The 15,758-nt window shown below is 36.3% G+C and overlaps 1 protein-coding gene across 14 annotated transcripts in view; it reads right to left on the bottom strand.

Annotated features, from left to right (window-relative positions):
• The window catches only part of DLG2 (discs large MAGUK scaffold protein 2), a 1,739,579-nt gene that overhangs the window by 360,256 nt on the left and 1,363,565 nt on the right, over window positions 1-15,758 (bottom strand). For all 14 annotated transcript variants that reach the window (XM_045557224.1, XM_045557232.1, XM_045557228.1 and 11 more), the window contains one exon: window positions 1,095-1,163. In XM_045557224.1, the coding sequence (XP_045413180.1) occupies window positions 1,095-1,163 (69 nt within the window). The remainder of the gene's footprint in view (window positions 1-1,094; window positions 1,164-15,758) is intronic.

Raw genomic sequence — 15,758 nt, 5'->3', positions numbered from 1 at the left:
GTTCCACACCCTCATCTCTACTGCAAACAATACTTCAGCCACATAGCACTGCACATGGGCCTCCAGAACCATCCAAAACAGGAGGTTATTGGTTCTATTTAATAATTTCTAAGGTTAGAGTCGATTCTAGTTCTTTATCATTTTTTACTAGAAAACTCTTCACTATGTCTAACTTAGCCTGAATGTAGTTCATGAAGGGTATGACCAGTGATCTCCAGCTCAGTAAAGTCTTTTGATACCATACAGAGGACAGAGCTATATGTGGAGTCAGACTGGATTTCAAATCCAGGCTGTGCTACTTTCTACGTAAGTGCCCTTGGGAAAATTGCTTAACCTCTCTGAGAATCAAGGTTTAGGAAAAAAGATACCTATCTCCTAGAACTATTTTAGAAATAAAATCAGATAAGATATATATATATACATATATACATATGTATATATATATATATAAAGGAATGGATAGCTAGATAGATAGATACAGCCTGGTACCTAATAAGCAGTCAGTAAACATTAGTTTCTTTTCTCTTCCCTTGAAGGAATATCTATGCATTTCTAGCGTTGGGCAAATATTCATATATGCTTCAGTTCTCAACTCTAGAGTTACATCTTTTCTGAAACCACCCTGACCTGCTCCCCCCTCCCCTTTGGATGCCCATTCTCAGCCAGGTACCCCTCCTGGATCCTCCAGTAATCCCTTATACATATTTCCTATACAGTGTAATGCTTAAACTGTGTTGCAAGTATGTGTTTGTATTTCTGTCACTCACACTAGACAATGAGCCTTGTGAAGGGGAAAAAAGATCTTATTTGACTTGTTAAATACAGTACCTAGCACAGTGCTTGGCATATAGCATGAGCTTCATAGATATTTTCTGATTCAAGAAAAAAAAAGAGTATGTGTGTATGTCTGTGTGTGAGAGAGACAGAGAGAGAGAGAGAAGAGAAAAGAAACAGAGAGAGAGAGAAAGGGGTAGGGAGGGAGAGAGAGAAAGGAAGAAAGGAAAGAAGGAAGGGAGGGAGGGAGGGAGGAAGGAGGACTTTCCTCATGATCAAAGGCTGCACAGTTTATGCTAAGAGGGGGCTGTGTATCTTACCCTTCCAGGGAGATGGCCCGTTGGAGAGTCACTGAAGGCTGACGGGTTGCAGTGCTATGTTGGGAATGACTGCAAGAAAAGACAGAGGAAACAAACACAGATCATTTATTTAAAATGTTTTTGAATATTTTAATCAGTCCTATTGTCAAGAAAATAACTTATCTTGAAAGAAACACAGCAGAGATTAAATCTTTGGTGATAAGAGGAATCATCAACCATTTCACTCTACCAGAAAAGGGGTTAATATTTTCTTATAATTTGATTTCAATAGGTATTATTCAAAAGTAAGCATTAAATGATAGGTAGACATGAAAAGAAACAAACATATTTGGAAAAGGTAATTCTTTCCCCCTGGAATGAGATAACATAGAGCATAAAAACATAAATTTCTTCATGATGCATATATATTTTAAGTTGCAGAATTTTTTCCTAACAAAATTTTACATAGGGCCTAATCTACAAATCAGAGTAGTATTTAATTAGTACAAATTTATTTATTGGTTCAAATTTGCAATACAAAATTAATAACAATTCAGCTGTTTGATGAACACAAAAACTTGAAAAATGGGACTTCCAGTTGCATATCAATCTTGTAATTTAATGTAATTCCATACTTTTTTTGATTGCAAGAAAGCAAGATTTTGTAAATAAGTACAAGGAAAGATGGACTTTGTAGATAAGTAGTTGGAATAAAAATAATAATGTCTAACATTTATTGAGCACTTATATTGGCCAAGTCACTTTTCTAAGTGTTTTATATGTTTGTCTTTTATTTCTCACAACTCTGTGGGGTACATCCATCCCATTAACAGATGAGGAAATTGAGGTACAGAGAGGTTTAGAAACTTGCTCAAAGTCACATGGTAAATACCTGTGCTCAAAATGGCATCTAGACTGTTTGATTCTAGACCCATTATTCTTAACCATCATGTTATAACAATTTTTCAGATTTGTTAGAATTTGCCTTGCGGTCTCAAAATATTTTTCAATTAGAAAGAGATGGCAGGAAAATCTTTCATCTGAGAAAGGCACAATACTAATTCAACAGCAAAAGTGTATTCGAATGTGTATTTTTAGGTTGTAGTATGAGTTAGTTATTTTATTTGAAATATTAGTTACATATACATGTAGTACATATGAATGTATGTATACATACCGATATGTATAAAGAGAAAACTGAGTAAAATGTTTGCAGAACACGAGGCACCTTTGCAAAGCTCTAGGATTTCTCAGCACATACTTTGAAAACACTGACATTGCCACACAGAGCCAAGCTGTAGACTGTGGAGACTTTCATTCAGAGCCTTGGTCATTATGGGTGAGAGGGATGTTTCCCTGTGAGTAGCATGTGGTTGTGACATGGAGGACATTTGACTAAGGTTGAGAGAACAGAATTTTGAGACCATAGCTGAAGCCTAGAGAATGATACCATTTTCAAGTTAAGGCTTGTGTCCTTTGTTTCATGGTATCCCTCACAGTGCCAAGCACCACAAATATTCAATGAATATATTTTGATTGACCAGTTGAAAAATATCACAGCATTCGGGACTTGGATCATGTAGCCAGACTGCCTGAGTTCAGTTCCTGGTTCCACCATGTATATCAATGGGGCCTTAGGCAAGTTACTTAAACCTCTCTGCATGTTGGTTTCCCATCTGTAATATTAGTAATTATACTTTCTTCATAAGGTTGTTAAAAGGATTCAATGAATACAGTGTTTAGAACAATGGCTGTTACGTGGTAAAAGCTATGTAAGTATTTGTTAAATAAATAAACATATGATTTAGCAGAGTGTGTACTTTGAGATGTTTAGTATTAAATAATTATTTAGGTTACTTCAGTTAGTTATATAGTCAATGCCACAAGTGTATATTTCTGCATATAATATAACTTTGGTGGTAAATATAAAATTAAAATATACTTCCATTATAAAACCTTATAAAATTAGTAGGAAAAAGAGAAAGTAAAAAAATTCATCCATAATTCCATTACCTTCTCTCAGATTTTACAGAGCTATCTAATTTAATTCTCATAGCAGTCCTAGAAGGTGGATATGAATAGTCCCATTTTATATGTATGAAAAAAAATCATATACACTTAAATAGCTTGTCAAAAATCAACAACTTGCAAATGTGGAGCCAGAATTCAAACTAAAACCTGTCTTATTGCTAAGCGTGTGCACTTTCCACTCTACCCTACTGACTCTATATGTTCACATGTATTTCACATAGTTTTATATATATGCCAAGCATCTATAATTTCATTTCCTGTGTCTTTCTTAACATTATAATTTAAACATTTCTGATAGACTCTTCATAATTATTATTTTGGTATTATATAATGTTACTTCCTATGAAGATATAATTTATTTAACCATCCTTTGATGGTTGAATAGTTTGGGTTATTTCTATTGTTTTAATATTATAAACAGTGCTGCAATGCACATGTTATGCTAATAGCAGTTACTTTTTTCTTATTCTACAATTTCCTTTAGATGCATTTCCCAAAATGGAAACATTTATTAGGCTCTTGATTTATATTATTAATATTACTTTTTGAAAGCTTTGTATCATTTTATTGCCTCTAAAAATGTATATCTCTATAGTTTCATCACAGTCTTACTAGCACTGACATTTTTAAAAAAACCCTAATAATTTAATAGATGCAAAATGATACTTCAGATTTGTAATGAGCATTTCTTTGTTTATTAGTGAGAATGACCATTTTTTCAGTATACTTATTTGCTAATTGTATTTCTTTTGTGCAAGCTGTCTAATCCATTCCTTTACCATTTATCTTCCACTGGTGTAGAAAGTACCAACAGTTCTTCTTGGGTGAAGATCAATGATACTAACCGAGATTAATGAGTAACTGATAGCTTCCTCACCATTAGCCCAGCCCACATAATTAAAACAAGGAAATATTCAGTAATCTCACTTTATTTATCACTGCCTAATAACTAATTATTTTATTATTATACCCTAAATTACCCCAATAATGTCCCTTTTAAACTTTTAGTGACACTTAAATGCAAATGATACCATGAAGTGTTCAGAGACTTTGACTCCTTTGATATTACACATACAAAGTTAGCCAGTTTCCCCTAGCATGTAAATTTGGAGCAAATGGAGCCTTTTCCAAAATGTAGCCACGCTTTTACTCTACTAATACAAATACAGTGAACTAAGACAAATATAGTCAAGACCTTTGGACACAATTGAATTTTGTTATTTCGAGGCATCAATGTCTAAGCCATACTTGCAGGGGGAATACTGGCAGGGGTACCTGCCAGTTAGGAGCTACCTGATGGTGATTGTTAATATAACTGGTATTTTAAAATACAGCAAGTATCTTCCCTTTGGGACCAAGCGGGTTCTATCCTTTCCATATTATTTGCTACATAGACAATGTGTTATAGTGCTACTGTGACTAAGAAATTACAGGTAGGCACCGTCTGGCTCTTTCACCTCCTCAGGCAGAGAGGCTGGCCAGATGGATTTCTGAGAACTTCAGTAGAAAGAACCAAGGGAGGAAAGCACAGTTAAAACTTAAAGCTTTAAACAATGGAGAGCTAAGTGTTTGGAATGTTCTTCATCTTCAAAAACCCTACCCGCAAATGGCTACCATCTTCCTTATACCTATTATTTTTCTAGACACATCAAACACCTCTCCTGTGAGGCATCCCACGTTAGGCCTCCCCATGTCTCCAGCACAGCTGACACTGCTCTGTGCTGCCATGTCATTTTTTCCACATAACCATAACGGCACCCAGGACTGAGAATCACCAAGATTTATTTCCATGCCTGCTTTTCCTACTAAGTTTCTGTGTGCTTTCAAAGCAAGGTGTTGGCCTTATTCAGGTATACATGTCAGCCCAGAGTTGGCACATAAAAGACACCTCATCAATGTATTTTAAATAATGAATACCATGGATTGAATTCCATCTGTCTATGAGGCTCTATGTCTTCTCTCTTTTAAACTTTGTGACCTCGAGAATTAGGTATTATGACTATTTCTAAAGGAAATTAAATTAAACCTTAGAATTCCTAGCTAGCAGGTGGCTAGAGTAGAAGCCAGGTTTGCCAGATCTAAAGTGCTTGCTCCTATGAGACAACTCATGTTGTCATACAGAAGGTGAAACCAAGCTCTGTGACTAGTCCAGAGAGAGGACCTGACACATTCTATTAGAAAATGCTGAACTCCTGAGTAACATTGATAGTTTTTTTGTTTGTTTGTTTATTTGGCATAAAATACCACCATTATTATCACCATGTATGTCCAACTTCCATGTCAGTTCCTTCTGCAGATCATTTATATGAAGATCATAATAAAGTTCCTTAATGAAGGAACTTCTCTGTCCTATCCACATCACCTCATTAGTGAGCTCTGGATGTTTATGAGGATTTAAGTGACAATGACTAGTGAGTGAGTAGGATGAGCATGAGGAAGGCTCAGCATCATGCCACAGCACTGATGCTGGGCAAGAAGTCCCTGTCACGTAGTAGAAAACCCGTGGCACCAATTTTGTATTTAGGTAGCTTGGCTGAAGTGCTAAATCAGGTGAATGTGGAAATAAATCTTACTGAGACATTTTAAGACCCAGAGAGAGGTAACAGCCCCACTGCCTATCTAAATCATGCTGTCATTGAATAAAATTGAGCCAGAGCACAAGTCTCCTTTCCAAGAATTCTCTCATTTTCCAAGTGAAAGACTCCAAGCTGTTGCCTAAGGAAATGACATTTGAATGGTGCTGAAAGATGCATTTCTATTTCTGTGCTAAATTAAAAGTTTTTGAGCATCTAAATTGAAATTGTTCTATTACACATGGAACACAAAGGACCTAGCTGGTGGTAATAAATGGCTTTTTAATTTTCTCCTTCTCTGAAGCAATGAGAGACAGGATAAGTGGTCTTTCCAATATGTTATAATGTTAAAACTATGTTGTTTTAATGGAAAGCACAAAAAGTTTTCTTTGTCCTTTATTAATGAACTGATAACAATAAAGTTATTTAATGTGACTTATAAAGTCACATCCATCATTAAAATGCCTCCTGATATATATGTTCAATATTGGCTGTTTCTTCACTGGCTTTTCTAAGGAGCTTGAATTTCTCCTTGTCATATACAATTCTTCATCTTTCTCTTGCATATCTGTATCTATCATTTATTTAATCTCTCTTAATATTTTTTCTTCTCTTTCTCTGTCTACTTTCCTTCTCTCTTAATGTAATGTATACATTAAGTTGCCACTGCTCTTAATAAGAAAAGTATGTCTTGGATATCCAACCACTACCTCAGATTCAATACAAACACATCATCACCTTCCCCTATGAAGTTGCATATTTCTCCTTTTTTGTTGACTTTTAACATGAATCATCATCTATAAGTTCTAGTTATGTCCAGTAAATGTTTTTTTTTTTTTGAGACAGAGTCTCGCTTTGTTGCCCGGGCTAGAGTGAGTGCCGTGGCGTCAGCCTAGCTCACAGCAACCTCAGACTCCTGGGCTTAAGCGATCCTACTGCCTCAGCCTCCCCAGTAGCTGGGACTACAGGCATGGGGCACTATGCCCGGCTAATTTTTTCTATATAGATTTTTAGTTGGCCATATAATTTCTTTCTATTTTTAGTAGAGATGGGGTCTCGCTCTTGCTGAGGCTGGTCTCGAACTCCTGACCTTGAGCAATCCACCCGCCTCGGCCTCCCAGAGTGCTAGGATTACAGGCGTGAGCCACCGCACCCGGCCTCCAATAAATATTAATTGGACATTTATTATATACCAGGGATTGTGTGAAGTGCTTGGGATAACTTTTCAATTCCTTAATATTATTGTACTCAATAAATACCTGATAATAAAGAAAATGGTGAAGTCAAACAAACCATTTGGCTCATGTCCATAAGGATAACATTTTTCAAAAAATTCCTAGGCATATTCAATTGGCAAACCATCTAAGCTATGTTGGAGGGATGTATAAGTATTTTAAAAGGTAAAGAAAGTAAAGAAGACATTTTGGGAATCTAGAAGAGCATGACCAAGATCATGGAGGGTCAAAAGCATGTGGTGTGCTCTGGGAATCTCAAGTGGCTTGGCCAGAGCAGAGTGGCCAGAGATAAGGTGAGAAAGCTGAATGGGGGTGGGTAATGAGGGGCAATGAACACCTTGCCAAGAGGCCTAGACTTAAACCTGCTGGCAATTGTGGGCTCTCCAAGGTTGTTAAGTGAGGGTGTGAGGGGGTCAAGATGGTGATATCTGAGATCCATAAAGGGAAACCTGAAAATATTCTGAACGATGGGAGGAAGTAGAGGAAATCTACAGTCTGGGAGACTAACAGTAAACCATTGTGATGAAGAAAATTAACAAATACCTAAACTTGACTAATGCAGTAGGAATTAAGAAAAGAGGATACATTTAACACTTTTGGAGAGAGAATATCTAGTAAAAAATAACAGGGAATTATGGAGAAGACACTTTGATCTCCAGAACTGATTCTATTGATCTGGTTGGGTAGGTATTTCTCCTTCTGAAAGTTACATTCTCCTAGATTGAAGGGGCTTGTTCTTCCCAGGGTACAGGAGTAGTTACGCTCTCTTCTAGGACTTCAAAGCAAGCCTTCAAAAGTAGATAGACTTTGGTGTTAGTACGGGGGGAGGTGAGGATGAATTGAGTGTTCTATTATTGACTAAGAGGATCATAGTGCTATTAACAGAGCCAAAAAGTACATGTTGGAAAGGAAAGTATAGGTGTGGATAGAAAAATACAATTAAGTTTGGTTTTGTACAAGATTAGTTTGATGTACTTCTTACATAATGTGGGAGATATGATCTATGGTGGTACGGCTCTAGTTATTAAAAAGTCATTCCTTCTTTTGGTGCGATACCTGCGTGTTCACAGTAGCCACTAAATGACAGATATTCCTTGCATCTTCTACTCCCACAAATAAACATTCCTAACACTTTTTTGATTCTTTATTAGATGGTTTCAAGATTCTTAGTTATCTTTCCCTGTATGATCTTAAATTTTTCTTCTGGTTTCTGTTTAAACTGAAGAGCCTAGAAATGAACTCATAGTTTCAGATGTGTTCAGACCAGGGCAGAGTGCCATGAGATGCTGACTTTCTCCCTCCGGATTCCACACTCCTGTCAGAGCAGCCCAAGATAACATGGACTTTTAAAATTTGGGTCAACCCCACCTCTTATATATTATTGACATCAAATGATTCAAAATCAAATCCATCATGTACTTTACCATTGGAGTTTTGGAACTCAATATAGTTATTACATGTACAATGTAATAGTATTGATTCTCATCTAGTTTTTAAGTTTGTTAAGCTAACATTCAATTGACAATTCAATTCAATAAGTTATTTATTGAACATTTAAGATATGTTAGCCATTGCTGATCTTCATTCTTTCATTTAGTTTTATATCATCTTCAAATATGATTAGATGACTTGTACATTTTTATTTAAGTCATTGATTACAATAAGGCACAAGGAGCATGAATTGTGGTAAATCATAACAGACTTTCCTCCAGTTTAATAGGTAGTCCACAAGTTTACTGTTGAGCTCTCTTAATCAGCATGATTTTAACAGATTAATCAATCTTATCAATAACAGGCTGACCAATGCCCACATTAAGCCAATGCTTACGTCCCATGAATTTCCATTCCTTCCAGGTGACTTGTATGCTTATTAGGAATCAGCTGTAATTGTTCTTAAATCTGTTTATTTCCATTGTACTTGTTTTTATAATTGCATAATTTAATTAAATATTATAAAATGAAATATGAATATGTAAAGAAGACTTGTTTCTTTCAAGAGTATGTTTACTAATCAAGAAAGGCTCAAAAATAGTATGTAGTTAAAAACATTGCTATCAAATTAGGTATGAGAGAGACAAGATCAGAAAATAATTATAATAAAGAGAATGTTTCACTTAGTTCACTTTTGATTCTCTCCCAAATTTGAAGAAATCCAAAGTGGAAAGTATGAACAATGGATTAAGGGTATGCTTAATGTAAGAAAAATGAAGTAGAACTTCAGAAAAAACAGTCCCCAGGTTTCTGTCTTACAAATCAATTTGTATGCCAAATATCTTAAAGCAATTAATGGATAGTTTAGATGTTGGAAAATAACAACATAAAAATTGTGGCCAGAGGTTGACAATGCTAGAAAAAAATCTTGACCCTCACACATAAATAAATGATGAAGAACACAATGTGTTAATTGATCTCAGACAAATTAAAAGTTCTGATGACTTATAGAAAGACAACATGTAACACTGGACTAATGACTGTGATTTGTTTAAAATTGAAGCTGTGGGCCAGGTGTGGTGGCTCATGCCTCTAATCCTAGTACTTTGGGAGGCTGAGGTAGGAGGATTGTTTGAGCTCAGGAGTTTGAGACCAGCCTGAACAAGAGTGAGACCCCATCTCTACTAAAAATAGAAATATTAGCTGGGCATGGTGGCATGTGCCTGTAGTCCCAGCTACTTGGGAAGCTGAGGCAGGAGGATCCCTTGAGCCCAGGAGTTTGAGGTTGCAGTGAGCTATGATGACACCACTGCATTCTACCCAGGCAACAGAGTGAGACCCTGTCTCTAAAACAAAACAAAACAAAACAAAACAATAAAATTGAAATTGTGGGCAATGAATAAATTATACATGCTGTGACAAATGGATATAAATATGAAGAAAAATATAGGATCAAATTCAGGGCCCTGAATTTTTTATGCCAAAGATGCTAGAAATGTGGTTTTACTTTATGTTGAACAGCTTCAGTTAACAGTTAGCAATGACATGGTGACTCAAACAAAAAAAAAAAACTGAAGGGGCCTTACTGGGGGAAATACTATTTTTTAAAATAACAATAAACCATTGATTTTATTTTTAAAAGTTAAGGTGAAATAAGACATACACGTATCTTTTCTTCTAAATGATATTTAAATTCAACCTTTTGACTAACAAATCAATGACTGTTTTTGGTTGTGCAGGTTAAGAGAAGTTCTTTTGTATGAATGTCCTAACAGGATTATCATCCAGATACTAGTTCTTTCTTCATCATTGAAGAATATCGTGAGAGATCTAGGGTCTCCTTACAAAGGAGACCTAGAAAGGTTAACGTACATAACCAGAATGTGCTTAAGGTAAGATCAGAACACAAATCCAATTCCTAGCCCATGGTTTTCTTCATTCTATGCCACTGTGACCTTTTCATATTCTTCTCTGTGACAACAGTTAAATGATAAACATAGTAGCCCAAACATTGGTCATTCTAAAATTCCTCCTTCTCACTGTTAGGTAGTTGGAAGACTCTGAGGGTACATGTCAAATGTTGATCTGCCCTCCAGGGCAAACTCTTTGCTTAAAGCAATAATGAGAAATCTCAGCATTTTGCCCTGTGGACTGACCCACATGGGTTATGACTGGTCTCAGTCTGAAACATCAGGAGCAAAATGTAGTGTTTTAATACAGCAGGCATATTCTTGCCTTTACTTATTTTGTTTTAGATGGCTGGCTGTACATCCTTCTTCTTAGCTTTTGTAGTATACTAGCTGTATCTCAGAAAGTAATAAGGTACCTAGCAATGCATGAACATGTATCAAAAAGTCCCTTTCCACACAGACTATTTTTCACAAGGAAAGTAAAAAACTGAATTTATAATAGCTTAAATCAAGTATCAGCTCTTTCCATAAATGCAGCTACTTCAAAAAGGAAAGCAGATTTTAGTTAGGAATTTTACATAAAAATATAGAGAAGTATTTCAGAAGGCACCAAAAATTAGAGAATTTGAAATGGGAAGATTTTTTTTTTGTATATCAACTGGAATTTTAGGCATTTAATTGATATGGCCTTTTATATCTCTTCCTTTCACACAGGATACAAATTTTTCAGGATAACATACTCTGGTTCTCATTCTTTGACAACATCTGAAGAGTAGAGTTATGTGGAAAAAAAAGCAGAGGTCTAGAAGTCAGAAATCTGGGTTTTCTCCCTGTGTTCATAATGAGCTCAGTGGCCTCAGATATCATGTCACTTTCCTTGTTTTGATTTTTCCTTCATTTTAAATGCTGACAATTGTCACTTTCCTGACCATCTTATTTACTGGGTGTTAGATAGGGGACAGCACTGTGATGGGGAAGGACCGTGGGCTTGGGAATCAATGACCTTGGGTTAGGGATTTTCCACCTTTGTTACTTAGGTACCTGAAAATCTCAAAAACTAAACACTCTCATCTCTGGTCTTGTCATCATACAATGTTGATAATAGTGCCTTCTCACAGATTGCCCTGAGGGGGAAAATAAAGCAACAAATGTAAAAGAAATTTTCTAAAGTGTGAAGCATGAGAAATAGTCAATCGAAATTGCTATCCAGAGAGGGAGGGTGATTAGGTCATAGGGATTTGTAACTACTGACCTGAACCTGAAATAACCAATGGACCTAAGGAAGGAAAATACGGCTAGAGCTAACAATAGAATATACAGGATTTGACAATTACATGTGGTGGGTAACAAATCTAGCACAATTTTCATGTGTCTCTTTGGGGTGACTGGGTCTATGGTATCACTCTATATTGAGAAAGCAGTATGAGAATAATAATGTATTTGGGGGAAATATTATTTAAGTATTATATATGGTGAGTTTAGGGGAATGTGTGTGACATTAAGGCAGATATATTTCATAATATGGATATAGAAATCAAATCTCAGTAGACAGTTCTGGTCTAAAAAGGCACATTTTGGAGTCAACATTATATAGGTACATTCGAAGCCAAGAGTATTATTCCTAGTAAGATTGTGATGAAAAGAACTGAAAGATGAGAATGGATACTTAGCAATAGCCAACAGTATAGGATGAATAGAGGAAGACAAACATGGGGAAAAAAAAACTAAGAAGCAATGAGTGGAGAGGTAGGAAGAAAACCAAAAGAACAGAAGGTAATGTCAGCCAAGAATAGGAGTAGAGAGAGAGTTTCAAGGAGAATTTGGTCAGCAGTTGTTAAAAATCTTAAAGAGCTTAAATATGAAACAGGGAAAACTTGTAATTGGAGCTTGAATTACATTCTTACAGGCAAATAAGAGGCCATGAACAATCTTAAGCCAAATTAAAACATAGGCACATTTATAATTTAGAAAGAGACATCTATGATCCCCAGGTTTATAAAATAGCTGAAGAGGGGTTAGATACAGCCCAGGAGCTCTAAGGGGAAGCAGCTCTGAAGAAGACTGGTCTGAATTCCAAGGCTTTCTGTCCTAGCATTTCCAAGGAAGAGTCCTCACAGAACTTTCTGTAGAGTAAAGGGATTAATTACCTTTCCCTTGGCAAACCAGTGTAGTTGCCAAGGCAAAAAAAAAAAAAAAAAAAAAAGGAGACTTTGCCTCTTATCATTTTGATGGGTTCTATTTTCTATGAAGAACTGCTTTTATTCTACAATTTATTTTCCTTATTGATTTTTCATGCAGAGAGCTGGAACATCCAAACAAATGTGGACTGTTTGGCTTAGTAGAATCCATTAGTCTGTCTGTCTGTCTATCTATCTACCTATCTATCATCTATCTATCTATCTATATAAGTCTCATGGAAAAAACCTTAGCTATATAATGAAAGGGGAGATGTTTCACTTGACAACTATAGTCTGAATCTTCCTTACAATGGTCACTGCAGAGTCATCACCATCATCATACTAAGAGGTAACAAGAATAAAAGGCCCCTTCACTATTCATACTGCTAACATAAGAACTGTCTTCTTCTCTGGTATTCTCCTTCAGTTGATAGGTTCAAAGTAGCCACGTGGTCATTTGTTCAACTAAGCTTCCACTTGAGACCAGAGCTCTAGTATTGAAGAGAAGAAAAGAAAATCTGGAAATAAAAATCCAACATGATAAAGTGAAATTCTTTCTAAGATTTTTAATTTGATTCAGTGAAGTGAAACTAAGTACTAGCAACAAATCCTTTCCATTTAAATAAGTTCTTTATTTCCCCTGGGATTAATTTCCAACACAAAGCAACTTCTTTTTTAAACCTCTGTGGCTCTGAAAGTCTTGATAATATGCCTGATGGAAGGAAGGAAATAATAAAGGCTAAAACAAAAACTATGATCTTAAAGCATTAGAATCTAACCTGGGGAAAAGGACAATCATGTGATCATTTCAACTCATTGCTTCCCAGGTCAGTTTGGCCTCCAGTCTTCCTTTCTATAAACATGGCACCACCCACCCAGTTGTTCAGTCCCCAGATTTGGGCATTCTCAATGATTCTTCACTTTCAGTCATACTCCATGCCCAATTCATTAACAAGTTCTTTTGCTTCTACCACAAAAATAGACCCCACCTCTCTAGAGCTACCACCTTAATGGAAACAACACCTCTTAGCAACAGCCTCCCAACTGGTTTTTCTCCCGTCCTGCAATCACTTCTCACAGTGGCCTGTGAGGAGACTGCTTTAAAGCATGAAATCAGGTAATGCTTGCTCCCCCTTACAGAGTACCTCTCAATGACTTTTCCGTTGCAGTTAGAATAAAATTCATAGTCCCTTCGAGAACTGTAGAGTCCCCTAGCCACTGTCTGCCTTTTGGTCCTCCTTGCTCACCACCCTGCCCACCACTCCCCAAGACCTAGCCACGCTGGCCTTCTTCCTACTCTTAGATACTCTCGCTAGTCCCTCTGAGGGCATCGGCATTAACTGCTTGTTTTCCTCTAGGTCTTCTCCCGGATACCTTCTTCTCATGTGGGTCTCAACTGAAAGGCTACCTCCCCGAGGCCTTCCCTGGTCTTCCAGCTAAGGGTGCTCCATTCCTATCCTAGGTATTATACAGCCCCTTACATTACACCATATCACCTGTTATTCACTGAAATTTTCTGTTTAGTGGTTCATTTTTGTGTTAACTGACTTCTTTTCCCTTTCAGAGTATCACTTCCATGAATAGGGCAAGATACACACACACACACACACACACACACATACAGGGTGTCTCAAAAGTTACCATACATAGGAAAAATGAGAAATTGTAGCTAAATGTACCTTTCTTTATAAAATATTCATCACAAAATTTAGCAAAGTTTTTCCTTTGTAGTCTCTACTCAAAGGAAAAACTTAATTCTATGATTCAAATCAAAGGTCATACATTTAATATCACTTAATGCATGCTGTATCTTGCTGAAGTAATGTTTTCTTAGAATCCATTTTTTTCCCTGCCTTGGTTCTTTTTTTTTTCATATCTAAAGTTTATTACAGCAAAAAGATACAGAGCAAGATCAACGAAGGGAAACGGTACATGGGGAAACCAGGTGCAAGCTTACAAGGGTCCTATCCCAGTAGAGTCACCTACGACACAGTCTGTTCCCCCTAGTTATGAATTGTGACAATACCTGTGAAATGTTCCCAGCCAGGAAAGCTTGTTAGCACCCAAGATTTGATCCAGTGAAGTGAAACTAAGCACTAGCAACAAACCCTTTTCATTTAAATAAGTTCTTTATTTCCCCTGGGATTAATTTTCCAATACAAAGCAAACTTCCTTTTTAAAACTTTGTGGCTGTGAAAAGGCTTGATAATGTGCATGATGTAAGATTTCTATAGAGGGCTGGTCATATAGGTGTTAAATTAAATTAAATTTGGCCTAAGGCTGCCTCTGTACCTTGATTCTCCATTTAGGAAACTACAACTTAGCTCAGTATTTTTATATAGCTCAGTTTTTTATAACTGAAAACCTAACTTAAGAGTATATTCTTGTTACAAATAGCTAAGTCTCAGCCAATCACAGCAGCCAAGGTTCAGTTAATTATAGGCTGCCAACTCATCACAATATGCCCAAATAAGGCAAATGCCTCATCACACAACTACCAACTAAGGCAGAAGCCTTAGCTATAGCCAATCACGTGATTACGCTACTTTGCTTCTGTGTCTCTGCCCTGGTTCTTCCAAATACTTAAGAACAATGTGTTGACTTCATTTCAGAAGGACCATACAGTCAAACACCATGTTGGAGATTACCATGTTTCCCAACTTCATGTTACATCTTATACTGAGCATGCCATTGGTTTGTAAATGCTCCAAATCCTTTCACCCACCTCCAAATTTTATCAAGGCATATTCTCATTCATCCTCATACTCATTTAACTAATATATACTGAGAACCACATATGCACCAGGCACAACCAAGATATTCCACAATTCACTTTACCTAATCCACTACTTCATATTTACTAAATTATTCACCTTCTTGCTCACTTGTTATATCCCAAATTCTGTCATAGGACATTTCTGTATCTACTAAAAGTCAGCACTGTGCTAGGTACCATGAAAGATACAAATAGGAAGCAAGCTCAGTCCCTGTTAGTAAGAATCCTATAGTTTATAGACAGAGATAGCTAAGTGATAAACTAACAAAAAATAAATAAATAAAGAAAGAAAGACAAGCAAAAGTGACTGACCACTACTATAACAGAGATCTCTCCCTAGCATACAAGTTTACAGAGCTCCAAGAAAAAAATGGGAAATGACAGTTTTTAAAAGATTTTGCATATTTGTCTTAAATTTTTGAGAAAACTTTCCCTTTAAATTTTTAATTTTTTAATTGATATATAATAGCTGAACATATTTTTGGAGTACATGTGATATATTTTGATACCTGTATACAAGGTGTAATGATCAAATCACGGTAACTGGGCTAC

The sequence above is a fragment of the Lemur catta genome, chromosome 7 (assembly GCF_020740605.2).
Source record: "Lemur catta isolate mLemCat1 chromosome 7, mLemCat1.pri, whole genome shotgun sequence".
Taxonomy (NCBI): domain Eukaryota; kingdom Metazoa; phylum Chordata; class Mammalia; order Primates; family Lemuridae; genus Lemur; species Lemur catta.
The sequence above is the reverse complement of the archived record's forward strand: the minus strand, read 5'-3'. Positions and strand labels throughout refer to the sequence as shown.